Source organism: Pseudoliparis swirei, chromosome 22, assembly GCF_029220125.1.
Source record: "Pseudoliparis swirei isolate HS2019 ecotype Mariana Trench chromosome 22, NWPU_hadal_v1, whole genome shotgun sequence".
NCBI classification, from domain to species: domain Eukaryota; kingdom Metazoa; phylum Chordata; class Actinopteri; order Perciformes; family Liparidae; genus Pseudoliparis; species Pseudoliparis swirei.
The window spans coordinates 19,116,165-19,135,783 of record NC_079409.1 but is presented as its reverse complement, the minus strand read 5'-3'; the positions used below and the strand labels follow the sequence as shown (position 1 = coordinate 19,135,783).

At 45.6% G+C, this 19,619-nt stretch overlaps 1 protein-coding gene across 1 annotated transcript in view; it reads right to left on the bottom strand.

The window, feature by feature from the left end:
- The window catches only part of LOC130213296 (neuroendocrine convertase 1-like), a 198,952-nt gene that overhangs the window by 158,692 nt on the left and 20,641 nt on the right, over nucleotides 1-19,619 (bottom strand). The window contains exons 3-4 of the mRNA XM_056444785.1: nucleotides 19,402-19,494; nucleotides 5,071-5,152 (exon numbers count right to left, since the gene is read on the bottom strand). Of these exons, the coding sequence (XP_056300760.1) occupies nucleotides 5,071-5,152; nucleotides 19,402-19,494 (175 nt within the window). The remainder of the gene's footprint in view (nucleotides 1-5,070; nucleotides 5,153-19,401; nucleotides 19,495-19,619) is intronic.

Below are 19,619 nucleotides of genomic sequence, written 5' to 3'. Positions count from 1 at the left end.
CTCTGTGGAGCCGAGCATTCCTATAAACCTCAGTGGTAATGACTTTATGAACTTCTTTAATGAAAAGATTGTAACTATTAGGGACAAGATTAATATTCTCTTGCCCTTAACCAGTGCCAATCTGTCCTCAAATGGAATGGCCTTGGAAACCGCTGTATGCCCTGGTGTATATTTGGAGGGCTTTTCTCCCATCAACCGTGACCAATTATCTTCAACGGTTTCTACTTCGAACACGTCTACCTGTCTCTTGGACCCCATCCCGACGAGGCTGCTTAAAGACGTTTTGCCTTTAATTGGCAGCTCTCTATTAGATATTATCAATGTGTCTCTGCTAACAGGCCACGTACCACACTCCTTCAAAGTGGCTGTTATTAAACCTCTCCTGAAGAAGCCCACTCTGGATCCAGAGGTGTTGGCTAACTACAGACCGATCTCTAACCTCCCTTCCTCTCCAAGATCCTTGAGAAAGTGGTGCAAATCAGTTGTGCGACTTTCTACATCATAATAGTTTATTTGAGAAATTTCAATCAGGATTTAGAAAACACCACAGCACCGAGACAGCACTGGTGAAAATTACAAATGACCTCTTAATGGCAGCAGATAAAGGACTCCTCTCTGTCCTGGTCTTGTTAGACCTTAGTGCTGCATTCGACACCATTGACCATGACATCCTGTTACAGAGACTGGAGCAGTCGATTGGCATTTCAGGCACGGCACTAATTTGGTTTAAATCATATTTATCAGATCGATCTCAATTTGTATTTGTAAACGATGACGCCTCGATAACCACCAACGTTAACCACGGAGTTCCACAAGGTTCTGTGCTTGGACCAATTTTATTTACCTTATACATGCTTCCTTTGGGCAATATTATCAGGAAACACTCCATAAACTTTTATTGTTATGCAGATGATACTCAACTATATTTATCGATAAAACCAGAGGAGAGCAACCAACTCGGTAAAATTCAAGCATGTCTTAAAGACATAAAAACATGGATGACCTGCAACTTCTTGATGTTAAACTCAGACAAAACCGAAGTAATTTTAATCGGCCCTGAGCACCTCAGAGATCAATTATCTGGTGATGTGGATTCTGTAGACGGCATTGCCCTAGCATCCAACACCACTGTAAAGAATCTTGGCGTTATCTTTGATCGGGACTTGTCCTTTAACTCCCACGTAAAGCAAATCTCAAGGACTGCATTCTTTCATCTACGTAATATTTCAAAAATCAGACACATCTTGTCTCAAAAAGATGCAGAAAAATTGGTTCACGCATTCGTTACTTCTAGACTGGATTACTGCAACTCCTTATTATCAGGCTGCTCTAATAAATCTCTTAGGTCCCTCCAGTTGATCCAGAATGCTGCAGCTCGTATTCTCACTAAAACTAAGAAAAGAGATCACATCACTCCTGCACTAGCTGCTCTGCACTGGCTCCCAGTAAAATCAAGAATCACTTTTAAAATCCTTCTCTTAACCTACAAAGCCTTGATTGGTGATGCACCATCATATCTTAAGGAGCTTGTAGTACCATATTGCCCCACTAGAGAGCTACGCTCACTAAATGCGGGACTACTTGTAGTTCCTAGAGTCTTAAAAAGTAGAATGGGAGCCAGAGCCTTTAGTTATCAAGCTCCTCTTTTATGGAACCAGCTTCCAATTTCAGTCCGGGAGGCAGACACAGTCACCTCGTTTAAGAGTAGACTTAAGACCTTCCTCTTTGACTGAGCTTATAGTTAGGGCTGAATCAGGTTCACCTGGTCCAGCCCCTTGATATGCTGCTATAGGCTTATAGCTGCCGGGGACGTTTAGGATGCACTGAGTACCTATCTCCTCTTTTTTCTCTCCTTAAGGATGAATTTTCATCTCTCAATCACACGTTACTAACTCTGCTTTCTCCCGGAGTCCTTTTGACTTCACGTCTCATGGGGTCATCGGACCCTATGAGACGGCATAGATTCTATCTGCCTGATGGATCATCGAGGTCTGGGTCGTGGAATTCCTGCTCCTGACTACGCCACTGTCCTGTTGAGACTCCGCCCACTGTTGAGACTCCGCCCACTCCTCCTCCCCACCGCCATCTGCCTGATGGATCGTGGAGGTCTCCATCGTGGAATATGCCTACTATGAACTATTCATACACTCTGTCATATTCATTGAATGTATTTTAACTCTAAATCTGTCCTTCTGTACACATGACATTTATTGCACCTGTCCATCCTGGAGAGGGATCCTCCTCTGTTGCTCTCCTGAAGGTTTCTTCCCTTTTTTTCCCCCTGAAGGGTTATTTGGGAGTTTTTCCTGGTCCGATGTGAGGTTTTGGGGCAGGGATGTCTATGTGTACAGATTGTAAAGCACTCCGAGACAAATTTGTAATTTGTGAAATTGGGCTATACAAATAAACTGAATTGAATTGATCTCTTTTAGAGAGCAATTTCATATTCTCATATAAACTTTCTGACTTGTTTTTGTACGGCGGGCTCGTTGCACGTCAGATTCTGCAAAAGCTCCTGGCTTCAGATAAACGTGTGTGAACGACCAGCGGAAACATGATGAATGCCACCGGTGAGTATGTGAGAATTGTGAGTTAACATAATTAAAACCCTTATGTACGTCCTGCTTCCAGAGATCCTTAACCCTCCTGTTACCTTCACATTTACTAACATATTTTACCCTCGGGGTCAATTTGACCCCAGCAATTAAAACCTCTGTTGTTTCCCAAGTTTAAGTGTGAGGTACTTTATGTTTGTTTGTTGACTACCTAAATAGCCCTTTAAATATATAAAAAAGTTGATATTTCTTATATGTCTGACACAGTGAAAAACAGCCTGGGGTCAAATTGACCCCAAAGAACACCGACATTAAACATTGAATGGGGTCAAATTGACCCTAAAGGTAACAGGAGGGTTAAAAGGAACGTCTGTTATTCTTAACAGCGTCAGCAGCAGAATTTTGGGACTTGCTTTTAATGCCGTGACACCCGAGGTCTAACGTCAGGGTCTTCGCTTCCAATGTCGTTTTAGGGAACAATCAACTGCAGTCAAAAAGAGCAGCGATGTGATAGTTATGTCTTTTTGAATGTCAAGTCACAGAAAACATAATGCGTTTACATTTCTCATGTTAGAGATGTCACACGGTGATCCTAAAGATCAGCATCAGGGTCAGGGAGGGCATATTTTAAAGGATCTATTTCTTTCTTGGACCCCACTGCGTTTCCTCCACCTCGGCTTGCTCATGTGGCAGCGTTGCTCTCCTCGATGACAGTGTGAGCACAAACCGAAGCTCTCATTAGAGGACGTTAATCGCATGAGTGACTTTATGGCGGCAACCAAATAAGAAGCGTCTGTTGTTGTCGTCCGCTGAAGATCTTTGGTCATCGAGTAAACTGTAACAGAGTGAGACGTCTTCACCGCAGCTGATCGTGTCCTGTCTTATTCTTCTGGTTAAACATTCAATCAGACATCTATAACGATATATGATACACTATGTGTCTATCTGACTGTGGGTCAATGGTTAGCAGGTCCGCCTTTCAATCAGGGGGTTGGCGGTTCAATCACCGCCCTCGTCGATGTGTCCTTGAGCAAGACACTTGACCCCGAGTTGCTGCCTGAAGCTGTTCTACGGTGTATGAATGTAACATGATTGGAAGTCACTTTGGATAAAAGCGGCAGCTAAATGTAATGTAATATAAGGGAAGTCCATCAACCTAATAGTTTAGAATCTTGACTTTTGGTATTCATGAAAAATAAAGAAGGGTTGCCAAAGTCAGTAGGTTACAACTGTTACATTAATGTGATAGGTATACATTTGATCAATATAAGTACTTGATCAGACTTGTTGTTATCAAAAGTTGTATTTCCTGTTTAAAATGTATGCCGTTGATGATCAGACACAAGTACAATGAGGCCCAGAGTCTAACATTACTCCAGGACCAGGGACTTGTCAGTGATACTAAAGTATAGACCTATAAATTCACCTATGAATGTTTGCATCTATAGGCGAATTATATAACGTTTAAAAGGATGGCTGAGAATTTGTATTCAGGTAGTTAATCGTCCTTTTATAGATTTATTGTTGAAATTGTCAGACTAATTAAACAAAACATTAGAACTAGAAGCAACCCCACACATCCAGACCCAACAGATCCATTATGAGATGGACTGATGTTAACATTAGGACTTAACATTAGGGTCTTAATTCCAGTACAAGCTACAGGAGCCATTAGTAATAATAAAGTAATTATTCCTTTGTAAATCCCACCAATACAGCAGTAACATGGTCGTATTATAAGTTCTCCTGCTAGCTATTAGCTGGTGAGAATATGATAATAGAGAAACAGAATAAATCTGTGATACATTGCATCTACATTTTTTACACATGTTCTTTCTCACTCACCAAGTTGAAATGGGGGGGGGGGGGCGGCTGGAAAACTAACCTGAACCCATGAAAATAAACATGTCAATTGTACAATTGTACTTTTTACAGAATCACTAACTCATCTACAACTTTGCAGCAAGATTATTGGTCTGACTTTAGTTTGTATTTCCAAAATAATAGACTATACAAAATATATTAATATTTTCTTTTACTTTTATTTATGTCTACTCTTTTCCTTCACACTTCTATTCTCTAAAGTTACATCAAAACAAAAAGAGTTCTTACACAATTAAATGTTAAATTTTTTAAGTCACGTAAAATCCATTAATCAGCCTTTTTACATTTCAATATTTATTAAATGTTGTTGTCCTTTTTATTCTGCCTGTCCTGTATTTAGTTAGATTGGACTTTTGTTTACACTTTAGTGTATGATTAAATGTAAATTTGATTTTGATTAATGACGCTTTGGGGGAAGAATATTTAGAAATAGTTGATGAAGTACATACTTCATATGTTGCCAGGCCACTGACACCCACTCAGTCCAGATGTAGCACATTCCTGAACTTTAACATTGCTATTTATGAATAATTAATGTTAGAGATAAACAGTTTGGATTCGAAACACATTTCTTAGGGTCTTTAACCCACCGGAGGACATAAAACTGGAAAAACTAAACGTGTTGCCGTACCCTGAGTGGTTCTGAGGTCCGGACCCGTCAAAGGAACCCGCTGGTCTCTATCATGACTGTGCTGCCTCTGCACCTGATGGACCTGGAAACACAGAAATACATTACTTAGAAAAAATATGACACAATGCTGACTGGTCAGTTACGATAATATTAAAAGACATTACACTGTTCTGTCTGTTGCAGCCACCTCCCTTTAGTGTCCACACTTTGTGAGGATTCATGTATGGATAGAAGCAGAAAGAGTGAGAGGCAAATGAAATGTTTTCTACTGGGTTTCACTCTCCTCGAGCAGAGCAGAGGGGGAATCCACAGCATCTTCACGGAGGAGAGTGAATGGCTTCCTCTTCATCAGTTCAAAGAGTATGCTCGATCTCTCCTTTGTCCTGGGTTAAAAGCAGAGAAAAGACCCCCACCTCACCTACACCTCGGCCCATACGCGCACACACACACAGACACACAGTCTCTCTCTCTCTCTCTCTTTCATAGGCCGCTGCTTGCGGCTTTGATCTGATAAGAGGCGAGTCCTTGTGAAGGTGGGCGCACTAAATCAAACAGCGGATCATGGACACACGCACACAAAACGCACACATATCAGTGTCGGGCCACTATTGTCCTCTCACGCTTAAATCAGAGTGGAAGAGGTTGAAGATAAATACTACTGAGGCGGCTGCCGTCTTTTATGTCCTAAAAGCCGGCTTGCTTTATTCCCCCTTCATGTTCTTCAATTAGACTCAATTAACAAGAGCTGGTCTAAACTATCCAAGGAAGACGGGGGGGGGGGGGGGGGGGGGCTGTAAGAGCCAAGAGTGCTACATGTGGGATATTAAACACAGAAGACTTCAGACAGGAAGCTGACGTGATGTGTGCAGTTCTGCAAATGTAATCGTATTTGCGTTTCCATTCAGTATATCGATTCAAGATTAAATTCAACAATAATAATAATGATAATAATAATAATGAGCTCAGCGTAATATTTGGATTATATAGTGTACACACAAGTGATGCCTAGTTAACAAGAGGAGAAATATCCTTTTACCGGGTTGTAAAAGAAACTTCAAGCTTAGCATCTAACGATATACGCTTTTATGATATGGATATTACAGGCTTTTGCAAAGCTACTCTTCAAATGTCAATATTGACATAGAAAGTGAACACTCCTGGACTTGGATCAGCTGAGCATACGACGGACTGACAACCTAACCACAGAGGAGTCTGCAGAGGGCGAAGAGATAAATGGAGACCCAAAATATCAAGTTTCCAAATGCAACGATGATAAGTCACTTGCTTTTTTCTGGATTGGAAAACCAATTAAAATTTGACGGGTATTTAGGGGAATAAATGGCTAAAACGATTTAAAATGTAAATAATAAATGTGGTGTGGGAATTATCTCTGTTAAAATCGTCATTTTGCGGAAAAAAAGAAATGTTGAACAGTCGTGTACTTTCACAGTATTAGTACTTTTTATCTACATTATGCAAATATGGCAGAAACAACAAATACAATGAACAAACTTCTGCAACCTTTCATGACCAACTTAATATCTGCGCTTGCATTCATGTAAATGTCAGAATGCAGAAGTGACATCATTCAACCGGTGAAGCCTTGTGACCTTATCAGTGCGGCATACGATCCATGCACACACGCTTTAAAAGCTTTCATACGACAAAATGTGTTGTATATGAATATGTATTCGAGATATATGTTTTCTTCAGACGTGGGGATCCAAACTGAATGGAAATTCAATATATTAAAAAGGTGCGTGTTCCGACAACGATTAAATGAGGTAATTGGTGAACCATTTCCCGCAGACGCAGTAGCATTGCAGAATGCTCGTCTGCAGAGCTTTGTTTATCCTGTCATGTTGTCTGCAAAAATGCAATGTTGTGGCCATTAAGCTTAGCCTATTATAACGTCTTTGTTTTCACAAAATGTAGACGTTATAATACGGCCCACAAACAGCTGGAAATAAAACGCCTTTCTGTAAATCACACACAATGCCCGATGCAACATACACTGCATTTGATTGTAATTTATTCATAACAAAACTAAGACATGCACATGTTATATTATGTGACCGTGTATGTGTGTGCGTGTGTGTGTGTGTGTGTGTGTGCCCCAGCTACCTTGTAAAACCCCTCCAGCCCCTCCTCTGGAGGACCAGCCAAGACACGGTGATCAATACACATGATAGGGAGCTAATCGCTCTCTGTCAAACCGGGCCCTGCCAGCTACTAATGGCACACACTCACTTGTGTGTGTGTGTGTGTGTGTGTGTGTATAGGCGTGGGCCTTAATGGCAGATTGAGACTCTTTAGGGAGTGTTGCTCAAGGTTAGACTCGGGGGACGAGGGGCAATTGACCACACTGTCTGTGACACTGACCCCTCCACTGTCAGCGCATTCATCATCGAGTTGTGACATATAGGCAGCGCGCACACACACACACAAAGTCCAGATCAAACTATATACACACACACACACACACACACACACACACACACACAATGACATCACCAAACAGAAAGTTACATTCTACACACAGAACTTCTTTCAATGGCTGCCCAACACATACAGAGAAGCCGACATTTCTCCTTTCACATTAAAAGTGACTGGAAAAAACAGACCGGCTGGTTTGAAATCAGTGAAATATATAGACAAGGGTAGGACTATAAAAAAAGAAATGTTTCCCAGCAGCGAGGAAGAAAAGTGCCGGGAAACATGATTGAACGTCTGAGGTAGAACTGACAGAGGCACAATGAGCATGTGTGGAGGAGAAGAAAGACAGAGAGATGGAGGGAGTAAGAGTGTGTGTGTGTGTGTTCACAGATAGAGGGCTATACAACAGAATTGATTGATTGAGAAGCTGGTACGGAAACACAGAGAAAGGTGTGTGTGTGTGTGTGTGTGTGTGTGAGAGATACTCCCATGTCTCTAAATGAATGAGTGGATGCGGTGGATGTCAGGCAGCTGCAGCCGTGTGATACGAGCAGAACTGCACAGCTATCGCCGCTGACATTTTGGGCTCCGCTACCCACCCACGGCCCCCTGGGAAAGTGATGGCGATGGCGAAGGCAGACCCCCCCCCCCCACACACACACACACCACCGCCTCCCTCCGCCTGTCAGTCACAAAGCTAAGGTCTTTGGTCGGCCCTCGCTGGACCCACGATGCCACGCAGCAGTGAACGCATCACATGACCAAAGCACCCAGACCCTGATGCACCGCTGATTCCTATCTGTATCTCAACCCCCCCCCCCCCCCCCCAATCGTTCCCCACCCAACCCATCTCTGCCTCTTCATTCAATCTCTCCTCTCTAGCTGCCAGGCTGATATCCCCAACCACAGAGAGAGAGGTGTGTGTGTGTGTGTGTGTGTGTCTTTCCACCGACGACGAGATGAACATGGAAACCGAGACAGAGGTACGTCAAAATAAATGTGTGGGCTCTACAGTAGCGAGCAGCAGTAGCATCGAGAGAGAGGACAAAGATGAGAGGGAGATACACTTTGGCCCCGCCTCCAGCCTTCTCAGGGAACCTCTAGGCCTCTTTGTCTCCCTCCTCCTCCCTCCTTCTCCTCCTCCTCCCTCCTCCTCCTCCCCTCCCCCCTCCGTCCACCCGCCCACACCCCCGGGCCCTCTGGTGTGTAGCTCACTCCATTGTGTCAGCCTTCAGAAGTGCTCAGTTTGAGTGGCAGGCCGTCACAGATCAGTTCCCCGCTAAAGCGGCCCGGCAGGCCGGGGTGACGGGCCAGGAAGGGATCTAAGTGGGGTTTATCAGCGCTTCTCAACGCCTCTCCGGCTCCCTGACACAAAGGAGAGCGGGTATTAAACATCTAAAGCAAACCCAAAAGCGTGAAAGCTCCTTATAGGGCCGCGGGATTGCGGATGTGACTGGAGTCTTTAAAAAAATGTAAAAAATAAAAAATAAAAGAGGAAAAAGAATGAATAAAATAGGAAAAGCACATAACTGCTTTAGCGGTGAGACTCCATTGACGGAAATATATGTTTCTGTCGTGTGGATAGAAGGCTGATGGGGGGGGGAGAGAAAGAGCGACCATCTGTAAAACTAGCTTCACAATGCTTTGTAGCTCACCACCTGTTTGGATATGACAATCTTCTATATATTGCATTTCAAATTGAACATAAATAGTTGGTACAGTGAAAGAACCCTAGTATAACCAAAACCCAGGCAAGTCAATGACAATACGAAGACAATAACCCTTGAGTGAGTCATTTTAGTCTCGGGGGGGGGGGGGGGGTTGAATCTCCTTCTCTGTAACAAACGTTCAAACGCACATGAAGTGGCTTCAGGACCGTGAACAAAGGAACAGGTGTTCACAAATCAGGTCGGTTTAACAATGTGGATCAATAACAAAAGGAACGGCACAGAAATAAATTAAACAACGCTTCCAAAAAAGCTGCAGACCTCGCAAAGCAGTATGAACGCATGAGATAAAGTGAAGCAGGGCTGTTAGCTCATTGGACAACGCCACAACGTTCAGATCAGTGACACTGGGTAACGACTGGAGGGTCAGAAGTGACGTTGAGAATGGGGACCGGTCTGACCTGTAATTAGCCACCGATGAGACACCTGGGAGACATCGACCTGTTTCCCTGGTCATAGTAGGAAAATAACCAATAACCAATAACAATGGCTGACATTTGGCTGCTTCAGGTTCAGGCTTCTGGTGATGAGCTGATGTACCATCATGGCTCACCGGGACACTGGAATAGAACTGAGGAGCCATCTTTAATGTCATTAGCAACACCCATGTGCCCACTATGACAAGTGAAAATGTCAGGCAGAGCCTCACCTGTCATCATTAGTAAAAAAAAAGTAAAACATTTAAATTAAAAAATAAATAATGATAACATCAAATTTATATTAATATTTGTCCACTGATATTTATGTATGACTAATTTCGAACATTTTATAGACAAAATCGCTGAATTTGCCTATTTCCCGTTCAAATCCAGGATGAAACGAGAGTTGAGGTGACGAGTCGAGCCTCAACTCTGATTGCGCAATCCATCACAAGCTGGGTTGATGCAATTGGCCCGTGCGGGTTGCCGTATCTCTGCATGTTGCCAATATATAATGTTTGCAGATATGTTTATTTTCCCTGATTTCCCACAGTCTGTCTCAGGTCTTTAACCATTAGAGTTTAATGTTTGTAAGTGACATATTTAGTTTTGCTGATGGGAAATAAAACCGCAGTGAAAAGGCGCAGGGTGAGGCAGATAATACTCTGCCGCCCTGCAGGGGGCGCTCGTGAGCCAATGGGTACTTGTTGCTGCTTCTTCTACGCAGAGGCGCCAGGCGAGTCAAGTCCGTTTGTTTTTGTATTTTGCTACATCAGATTGACAACATGGAAGAGGATTATATATCTAAGCTTAAAAATGTCTCAAAACTGGACTTTCAGTCAGAAGTGGACGTGATTAACACAGGTAGACCAACGCCGGAGCTAAAAGTTGTTCTTACCTTTACGTATCTGTAATATGTACCGTGTGTGTGTTGTGTTAAGAATGCTGATGAGACATGAAATAACCAGTAGCCAATTGAATAAGCTCCCCTTTTGGGTTTATATATTTGTAAATCTGACACTAAAGGAGTCAGTGCCTCACCAACCATGAACCTCACCGCACGTCACTGGTGTAACTAGTCAGTATTTTGTAACGGTCATAGCTCCCTCCATGATGAGCCATACAATGGGATCACCTTATTGCTTAATAATATCATGTCGAGTGTTGTTTGATGGCAATGTTCCATAAAATGCAATGCATTGTGGGAGAAGAAAGCTGTGAATATGCCATGAGGTGGGGTCGTTGTTCAGTTGCTTGATTGGCTGACTTTGACCTTGACGTCTCCTTCCACGACCTTGTTCTACTGTCTCGGACTCCTGGCGGGAACAATGAGGCGCCGCTTCCACGCAGACGTTACAACACACAGATGGAACAACTAATCAACAACACGCGTCAGAGCGCTGGGGCAGCGGTTGCCTGTGTGTGTGTGTGTGTATTGAGTGTGTAGCGCAGCGGCAGGCGCCACCGACTGCACGTCAGAAGCTGGCAGGGGGTTCGTATCCGAGACATTTGGTGAAAGGTCAGTGTAGAGTGTAGAGTTCAGTCCGAGACGCGTCTGTGTGTTTGAGAATGAAACCGCACGAGGTACAATAGTTCGGACAGTTAGAAAGAGGGTCAATGAGGGGGGGTGGAGCCTGAAGTAAACAAAGGTAACCTGGGGGTTATTATCTCTGGTCATACCGCAGCCATGTCCGTGTGCGGATGTATTCCCGTGTGCGTGTCTTCTGATCGTATGTTTGACTGTTTAAGTCAGAATGTATGCGAGCGGTTTGTTAGCTGCATAAATGTGCATGTTGGCGCTCGGCGGCTTTATCTGCGCGTCGCCTCCGAGCCCTCGTGTGTTTGTGTGGAGCCGTGTGTTTTTTCTCCACGGCCCTGCTAATTGTGTCATTAGCAGGGCCGTTAATACAATAGCTGATTGTTGCTTTGCCGTCAGAGAAAGGGCTGAATCGACTGGGATTACATGGAGAAGCCACCACGGACCTCCACGACGTGTGTACATAAATCGGTTTACACAATCACAATGTGGAAACTCGTCTTCCTTTCGGGGGACAAAAGTCCCCATAACGTAAATCATTACATTTTAGAGATTGGTTTAAGGTTAGTTGAATGCTTAGGTTTAGGTTAGGATTAGGCAAGTAGCAGAATGTAGGTCAATGTAATGTCCTCTAAATGTCCTGAGGGACTATTTTCAGCGGCGGATTAATGCACATTTGGTGCTCTCGTGAGAATGTGTGGCAGCAGGACCATGTGTATGATTGAGTCACAATAGACAAGTGTGTGTGTGTGTGTGTGTGTGTGTGCGTTTGTGTGTGTGTGTGTCTTGTGCCGTTTCTGGCAAGTACAAAAATTCAGCTGCGTGAACGAGGCGCATTTTTCGCGTCGCATACACCAGTCTGTGCACTGACTTTGTATTAAAAACATCCCCAGTGCTCCCATTATTTACTCCTCCAGACTCCGGTCTCAGGTGTGTCAGTGGTACACTGAGGTTGAAGTGATTGCTGCTTCATGTTTTTTCAGTATTTACCTACTTATAAGGTAATCAGAAGAAAAGTTTATGTTGTATACTTGAATCTTTTGGAATTGCACTTTTTGTTTTATAATTGACTGTAAAAGGGAATATTACCGACTAGTTCTGTTGTGCATACTGTGATATTCTGAACTCTCTCAGGTTCAAATCAATTAAATCAATTTGAGAAGCTGAGAATGTTCCTCGATTTAGGTCGCGACTTGTAATTCAGGGTTGATGGTGGGTCCCAGCCAGACCACTTTAGAACCACTGGTCCAGACAAGTGGAGAACCACTGCCCCAGACCACAGGAGACCCACTGGTCCAGACCAGTTGAGAACCACTGCCCCAGACCACAGGAGACCCACTGGTCCAGACCAGTTGAGAACCACTGCCTCAGACCAGTTGAGAACCACTGCCCCAGACCAGTTGAGAACCACTGCCCTAGACCAGTTGAGAACCACTGCCTCAGACCAGTTGAGAACCACTGCCTCAGACCAGTTGAGAACCACTGCCCCAGACCAGTTGAGAACCACTGCCTCAGACCAGATGAGAACCACTGCCTCAGACCAGTTGAGAACCACTGCCTCAGACCAGTTGAGAACCACTGCCTCAGACCAGATGAGAACCACTGCCTCAGACCAGTTGAGAACCACTGCCTCAGACCAGTTGAGAACCACTGCCTCAGACCAGTTGAGAACCACTGCCCCAGACCACAGGAGATCCACTGGTCCAGACCAGTTGAGAACCACTGCCCCAGACCAGTTGAGAACCACTGCCCCAGACCAGTTGAGAACCACTGCCTCAGACCACATCTGTCACACAAGTTCTTAGCAGCTTCACTATTTGTTGAGTTTTCTCTCAACCGAGACAAAAAAGCTTTGAACAAAGTGAATGTAATAACGTGCATTTGATCTTTGATGTAGTAATGTGGGTTATAATAAATATAACTAAATTAAATGAAGTCATGTTATGCTGCATGGTGCCGTAGTGGATAGCCCTGTCGCCTCACAGCAAGAGGGCCACGGGTTCGGTCTCCGGTCTGGGCGGTCCTTCTGTGTGGAGTTTGCATGTTCTCCCCGTGGCAGCGTGGGTTCCCTCCGGGTTCTCCGGCTTCCTCCGAAGACATGCAGGATAATTGAACTCTAAATTGCCCGTAGGTGTGAATGTGAGCATAATTGGTTGTCTGTCTCTATGCGAGCCCTGAGATGGACTGACGAGCTGTCCGGGTGAACCCTGCCTTCGCCCAATGTTAGCTGGGATCGGCTCCAGCGCCCCGCAAAAAAGGGTTTGGATAATAAGATGGATTTATATTATAATGCTAGAGAAATGTGTATAGTATATGTGCTTATATATTTTTACATTTGTATAAACAATAATAAAATGCAAAGACAGTTATTTAACAATATGCTCGGGAGTAGTTACATGTATACAGTGTTACAGTTACAACCGGCCCTTTGAGGGGGAGGGGGACATTAGTTTGACACCCGAGCCTACAGTGAGGACTAGATGGAGGTGTCTTTTGAAAGTATATGTGTAACTTAATTGACAATCATTTTTGCCCACCTAGTTTTAAATGCTGGGCATGAAAGTCATTTTTCATCAATACAAGTTGGCGATAAGTTAACTAACATTACAGTACATTTCATTTTAAGGGATGGCCATTTTCTATTCGATGTTATGTTAATTTGAGAAGGAAAGCTGACATTAGGCTATAAACAAACTCCACCAGTCCACATGAACAGGGCTGTGAAGGTTGATGATCACAACGGACCTTTTTTAAAGACACAAAATGAGTGGTATTTTGTAGCGTAGAATAAAAAGTTTTCTTACAAAATCTCTTGAGTTTGTCTTAACCGCAGGTCTTATTCCAGGCGTCTCATTCCGGCTCCATCAGGGCCGCTCGTCTGTAGGACCGCTGTCTGAATGAAGGTGAGTGACGGCTAGGACTCTGTGGTCAAGTCCACGAGTCTCAGAGTAACAGCTGCGTTTTCGGCTCTTTGCAGATCAGCCCTCAATTTCACTGCTCTTTCCTTATTCTTTTCATCTTCCCCATTCTCGCCTCGTTGCAGCTTGTACTGCATCTCAACAGACACCCTCAGCCTTCTCCTTCCACAAAGCTTCACCGGGGAATAACCGGCAGTCACCATTTTTGTTATGAGCCGTTTAACTGTTTCTGCCCTGGTAGCGTCACAAAAGCGACCACTGCTGGCAAATGTCCATCTCTAATTATTCATACCTGCAAACTCATGAGGGGTGAAGAAGGTGACAACGGGGGGGGGGGGGGGGGTGCAGGTGATTTTGTTGTTGTTGCTTTGAGTCTGTTCCATAAGCCTGTTCCTTGAATCTGTTCCATGAATCTGTTCCATGAATCTGTTCCATGAGTCTGTTCCTTCCTCTACCTGGTTGTCACAATCCTAAAATTATAACTTCTATACGATACCTGCCATAAATATCATGACACTCGATACCAGAATCAAATACAATACCATAAATATGGTATACCATAAATCCGATACTGGTATATTTATCTACAGTGGTAATAAAATAAAATAAAAATGTTAAAGCTGAAAACGGTCTCAAAAGCTCCGCAACTTGACGCCACTCGCTGTGAGCGCAGCACAGTGCGTGCAGACAGCTTCTAACGGAGCGGAGCGCGTGCGCTCTGCTCGCGCTCTCTTAATGAAGTATCGGTGCTAAAAATATGCAAAATCATATAGTTTTTAACGTACGGTTAGTTTGTTAGTATAGATACACCGTGCAGCGGGACAGCAGTAGATGTAGCGGGCTGACATTCAAGCTAACCCGAACGCCCAAACGCTGTCGACATCTGAACGCTGATTGGCCGAGACGCGACACGTCCCATCAAAGACGTTTTATTGCGAAGAGCACCACTTCACATTTTCACGCCCGTCTCACCTGATCCTCCCTCGTTCCCTTCACCTGGTCCTCATGTCCGTCTCACCTGATCATCCCTCGTTCCCTTCACCTGGTCCTCACGCCCGTCTCACCTGATCATCCCTCGTTCCCTTCACCTGGTCCTCACGCCCGTCTCACCTGATCATCCCTCGTTCCCTTCACCTGGTCCTCACGTCCGTCTCACCTGATCATCCCTCGTTCCCTTCACCTGGTCCTCATGTCCGTCTCACCTGATCATCCCTCGTTCCCTTCACCTGGTCCTCACGCCCGTCTCACCTGATCATCCCTCGTTCCCTTCACCTGGTCCTCACGCCCGTCTCACCTGATCATCCCTCGTTCCCTTCACCTGGTCCTCAATCCGTCTCACCTGGTCATCCCTCGTTCCCTTCACCTGGTCCTCATGCCCGTCTCACCTGATCATCCCTCGTTCCCTTCACCTGGTCCTCACGCCCGTCTCACCTGATCATCCCTCGTTCCCTTCACCTGGTCCTCATGTCCGTCTCACCTGATCATCCCTCGTTCCCTTCACCTGGTCCTCACGCCCGTCTCACCTGATCATCCCTCGTTCCCTTCACCTGGTCCTCACGTCCGTCTCACCTGATCATCCCTCGTTCCCTTCACCTGGTCCTCATGTCCGTCTCACCTGATCATCCCTCGTTCCCTTCACCTGGTCCTCATGCCCGTCTCACCTGATCATCCCTCGTTCCCTTCACCTGGTCCTCACGCCCGTCTCACCTGATCATCCCTCGTTCCCTTCACCTGGTCCTCATGTCCGTCTCACCTGATCATCCCTCGTTCCCTTCACCTGGTCCTCACGCCCGTCTCACCTGATCATCCCTCGTTCCCTTCACCTGGTCCTCACGCCCGTCTCACCTGATCCTCCCTCGTTCCTTTCACCTGGTCCTCACGTCCGTCTCACCTGATCATCCCTCGTTCCCTTCACCTGGTCCTCATGTCCGTCTCACCTGATCATCCCTCGTTCCCTTCACCTGGTCCTCACGCCCGTCTCACCTGATCCTCCCTCGTTCCCTTCACCTGGTCCTCATGTCCGTCTCACCTGATCATCCCTCGTTCCCTTCACCTGGTCCTCACGTCCGTCTCACCTGATCATCCCTCGTTCCCTTCACCTAGTCCTCACGTCCGTCTCCCATGATCATCCCTCGTTCCCTTCACCTGGTCCTCACGTCCGTCTCACCTGATCATCCCTCGTTCCCTTCACCTAGTCCTCACGTCCGTCTCTGATCCTCCCTCGTTCCCTTCACCTGGTCTTCATGTCCGTCTCACCTGATCATCCCTCGTTCCCTTCACCTGGTCCTCATGCCCGTCTCACCTGATCATCCCTCGTTCCCTTCACCTGGTCTTCATGTCCGTCTCACCTGATCATCCCTCGTTCCCTTCACCTGGTCCTCATGTCCGTCTCACCTGATCATCCCTCGTTCCCTTCACCTGGTCCTCATGCCCGTCTCACCTGATCATCCCTCGTTTCCTTCACCTGGTCCTCACGTCCGTCTCACCTGATCCTCCCTCGTTCCCTTCACCTGGTCTTCATGTCCGTCTCACCTGATCATCCCTCGTTCCCTTCACCTGGTCCTCATGCCCGTCTCACCTGATCATCCCTCGTTCCCTTCACCTAGTCCTCACGTCCGTCTCTGATCCTCCCTCGTTCCCTTCACCTGGTCTTCATGTCCGTCTCACCTGATCATCCCTCGTTCCCTTCACCTGGTCTTCATGTCCGTCTCACCTGATCCTCCCTCGTTCCCTTCACCTGGTCCCTCACGCCCGTCTCACCTGATCATCCCTCGTTCCCTTCACCTGGTCCTCACGCCCGTCTCACCTGCAGCCCATCCCCTCTTTACTTCGGTCCCCTCACTTGTCCTCTGACAGATTGTCTTGTGTTTTTCCCACCGAGCTCTCCAGCGTTGTGTACTGTGCTTCCCTGTTCCTGCCGGTAAAGGACTATTATTTGTTACCTCTGTCTCTTGAGTCGTGTTTTGGGTTCCTGGTTATCGCTCCGTGACACAGGAAAGACGTCAACTTTCTCTTCCTTCCTCAAACACAATGTTTGTTTCATGTTTTGAAGAGAAGGGTTTCTGATGCTCCATTATGGCTTCAGAGGATGCAACCTGGACGTCTCTCCGGATGTTCCAAAGACACGGTTTCAACATTATTTTGCTTAAACAAACAAACTTATTCAAAACTTCACAGAGCCCTATGGCAGCAAACGCCACTAAGTTTAGTTCCACTAAATCCAACACATGGAAAGCCCATCTTCTTATGCTTTTGCTCCTCAAGTCAGTCAAACCTCCATTTGGAACCAATTAAATTCCCTTAAAGAGAACACACTTAACGCCGTATATATATGGTACCTGGATTGCTACTTCGCCAAGTTTCTCTCTCTGGCTCTGTTTCCACCTCAGTAGGCAGTTTAAACTAACATTAACTCCATCTCCACGTCACGGCTCACTAAACCTCCGCGCTGCAGTAATTAGCGGCTGTGTAATGTAACCCACCTGCCGTGCTATGCTAAGTACAGCGATGCCGAGTGGGAAGCAGCACACGGCGTTGTGTGTACAGAGGCCTGGTCAGAGGTGGGTGGATTATAGCAGAGGCGTTGGCAGCAGGCCAGCTCCTGGAGCCAACACACAGTAATTATGTTTGGCAACACACAAGCCACCATAAATATAGATCTTCCATATAGCAATCATAATATTGACTGTTTTCAAGCAAGAAAAAAAAAATGGACAGCATTAGTTCACCAAGTAAAAAAGGTCTCCTGTTGGTTTCAAGGTAAAAACAGTCAGTTCACATAGGAGAACATAGTTATGGATGAATTTACATCCCTCCATCACATATTATTAACTCTGCTTCCTCCCCGGAGTCTTTGTGACTTCACGGACCTGGCTGGTTCTGATGCCTCCTGCCTGGTCCATGCCTACTATGAACTATTCATACACTCTGTCATACTCAATGAATATGTTTTAACTGTAATGTTTCCATCTGGTCACATGACATCTATTGCTTCTGTCCATCTTGGAGGGGGATCCTCCTCTGTTGCTTTCCTGAAGGTTTCTTCCTGTTTTTTCATGTATTTCTCGGGAGTTTTTCCTGATCCGATGTGAGGTCAAAGGTCAGGGATGTCGTATGTGTACAGATTGTAAACCCCTCTCAGGATAATTTATCATTTGTGATATTGGGCTCCACAAAATAAACTGAATTGAATTGAAATGTGCAGACTTCAATGCATTCAGGGATGCCACCGCGCCTCGTTAGGAGATGCAACGTCTGAGTATGCAATTGTTCATTATCCCAAATAATTATGTGTGCAATCCATTCAGTTTAAGACTCATTAGGAAATGTGGGACATTTTGGGGCGTGCAAATTCATTTTCACCTAAAGTTACGACGGTAGAAAAGTAATTAAAGTTACAGTTTAATGAAATCATGAACCATACGCGGAGTCACTGGAGATTGTGCATAAATTACTTCAATTAATCACACGCACACTGATTCAGATGATAGCTCTGAATCAGAAAGTTGGGAATATTCGCTCTCTTTTTATTCGCCGGCCATTTCTTTCTCTTCGCTGGCGTGTTTCGGTGTGCGTGCATGCGTGTCTTTCTGCGCTGCTGCTGCCGCTCTGTGCATTCTTTGTGTGTGTGTGTGTGTGTGTGTGTGTGTGCACGTGCGTGTGTGTGTCACTGAAGGGCCAGAGGTCTGGTGCACACCAGAGGACGGACGGGGCCAAAGCTGCGTCCCGTCCCGCCTCCCTCAGCCTGTCACGGGATGTCTCCGTGGGTGCCGGTTTCCCTGGCAACAAAGGCCCCGTGAGCAGGCTGCATTGTGGGTGATGCTGAATGGCTTGTTGAAGGTTGAGGGGTGGGGGGGTCATGAAGTGATACTGGTTGAAACAGGCAGTACAAGATCAAGGTAAACAACTTTTAGCCATTACTCACCACATGGCTCTGTTTGTTTTTTAGTGCTGTTTTTTTTCCACCCTTCGCGCTAATCAACACGAGACCCTGATTAAAACAGCAACGCCGGCCAAATGAACCACCATTTGCATATACATGCTGTGTAAAATCAGAAGGGATGCCAGAGTGTGAATTCACCTCCACGCGGCCGTGTTAAATGTATCAAACAGTCGCGTCTAAGTAGCTGAACGCTCTGATTTGCTGTTGTTACAAATCCATTTCCCGCTGTGTGACACAGAAAAGAAGAAGAAGAAAACCTGAGAGCGTCTTCTTTTGGGAAACCTGCAGCTTGGCTCTCCCCTCTCTAGGTATGTTATTGAGGGTGTTTGTTTCATGGAGTTGAAATACTTACCCCTATTGCGGTGGAAAGTCTGCTCTCAAAGGTGGCTCTGTCAGGGCGCCCCCTGCTGCCTCTGAGGGTGTACACATCCTCCAGGCTGCCAACCTGTCGGCATAGAAACGTGTGTTGCGGTCAGGGCATACAACCCATTCACTTTGAGAACACACTATTTGCTTGGTTGAGCACCTTGCATTTAAGAAGCTGTCAAAAATACTGTCAAGATAACCTCA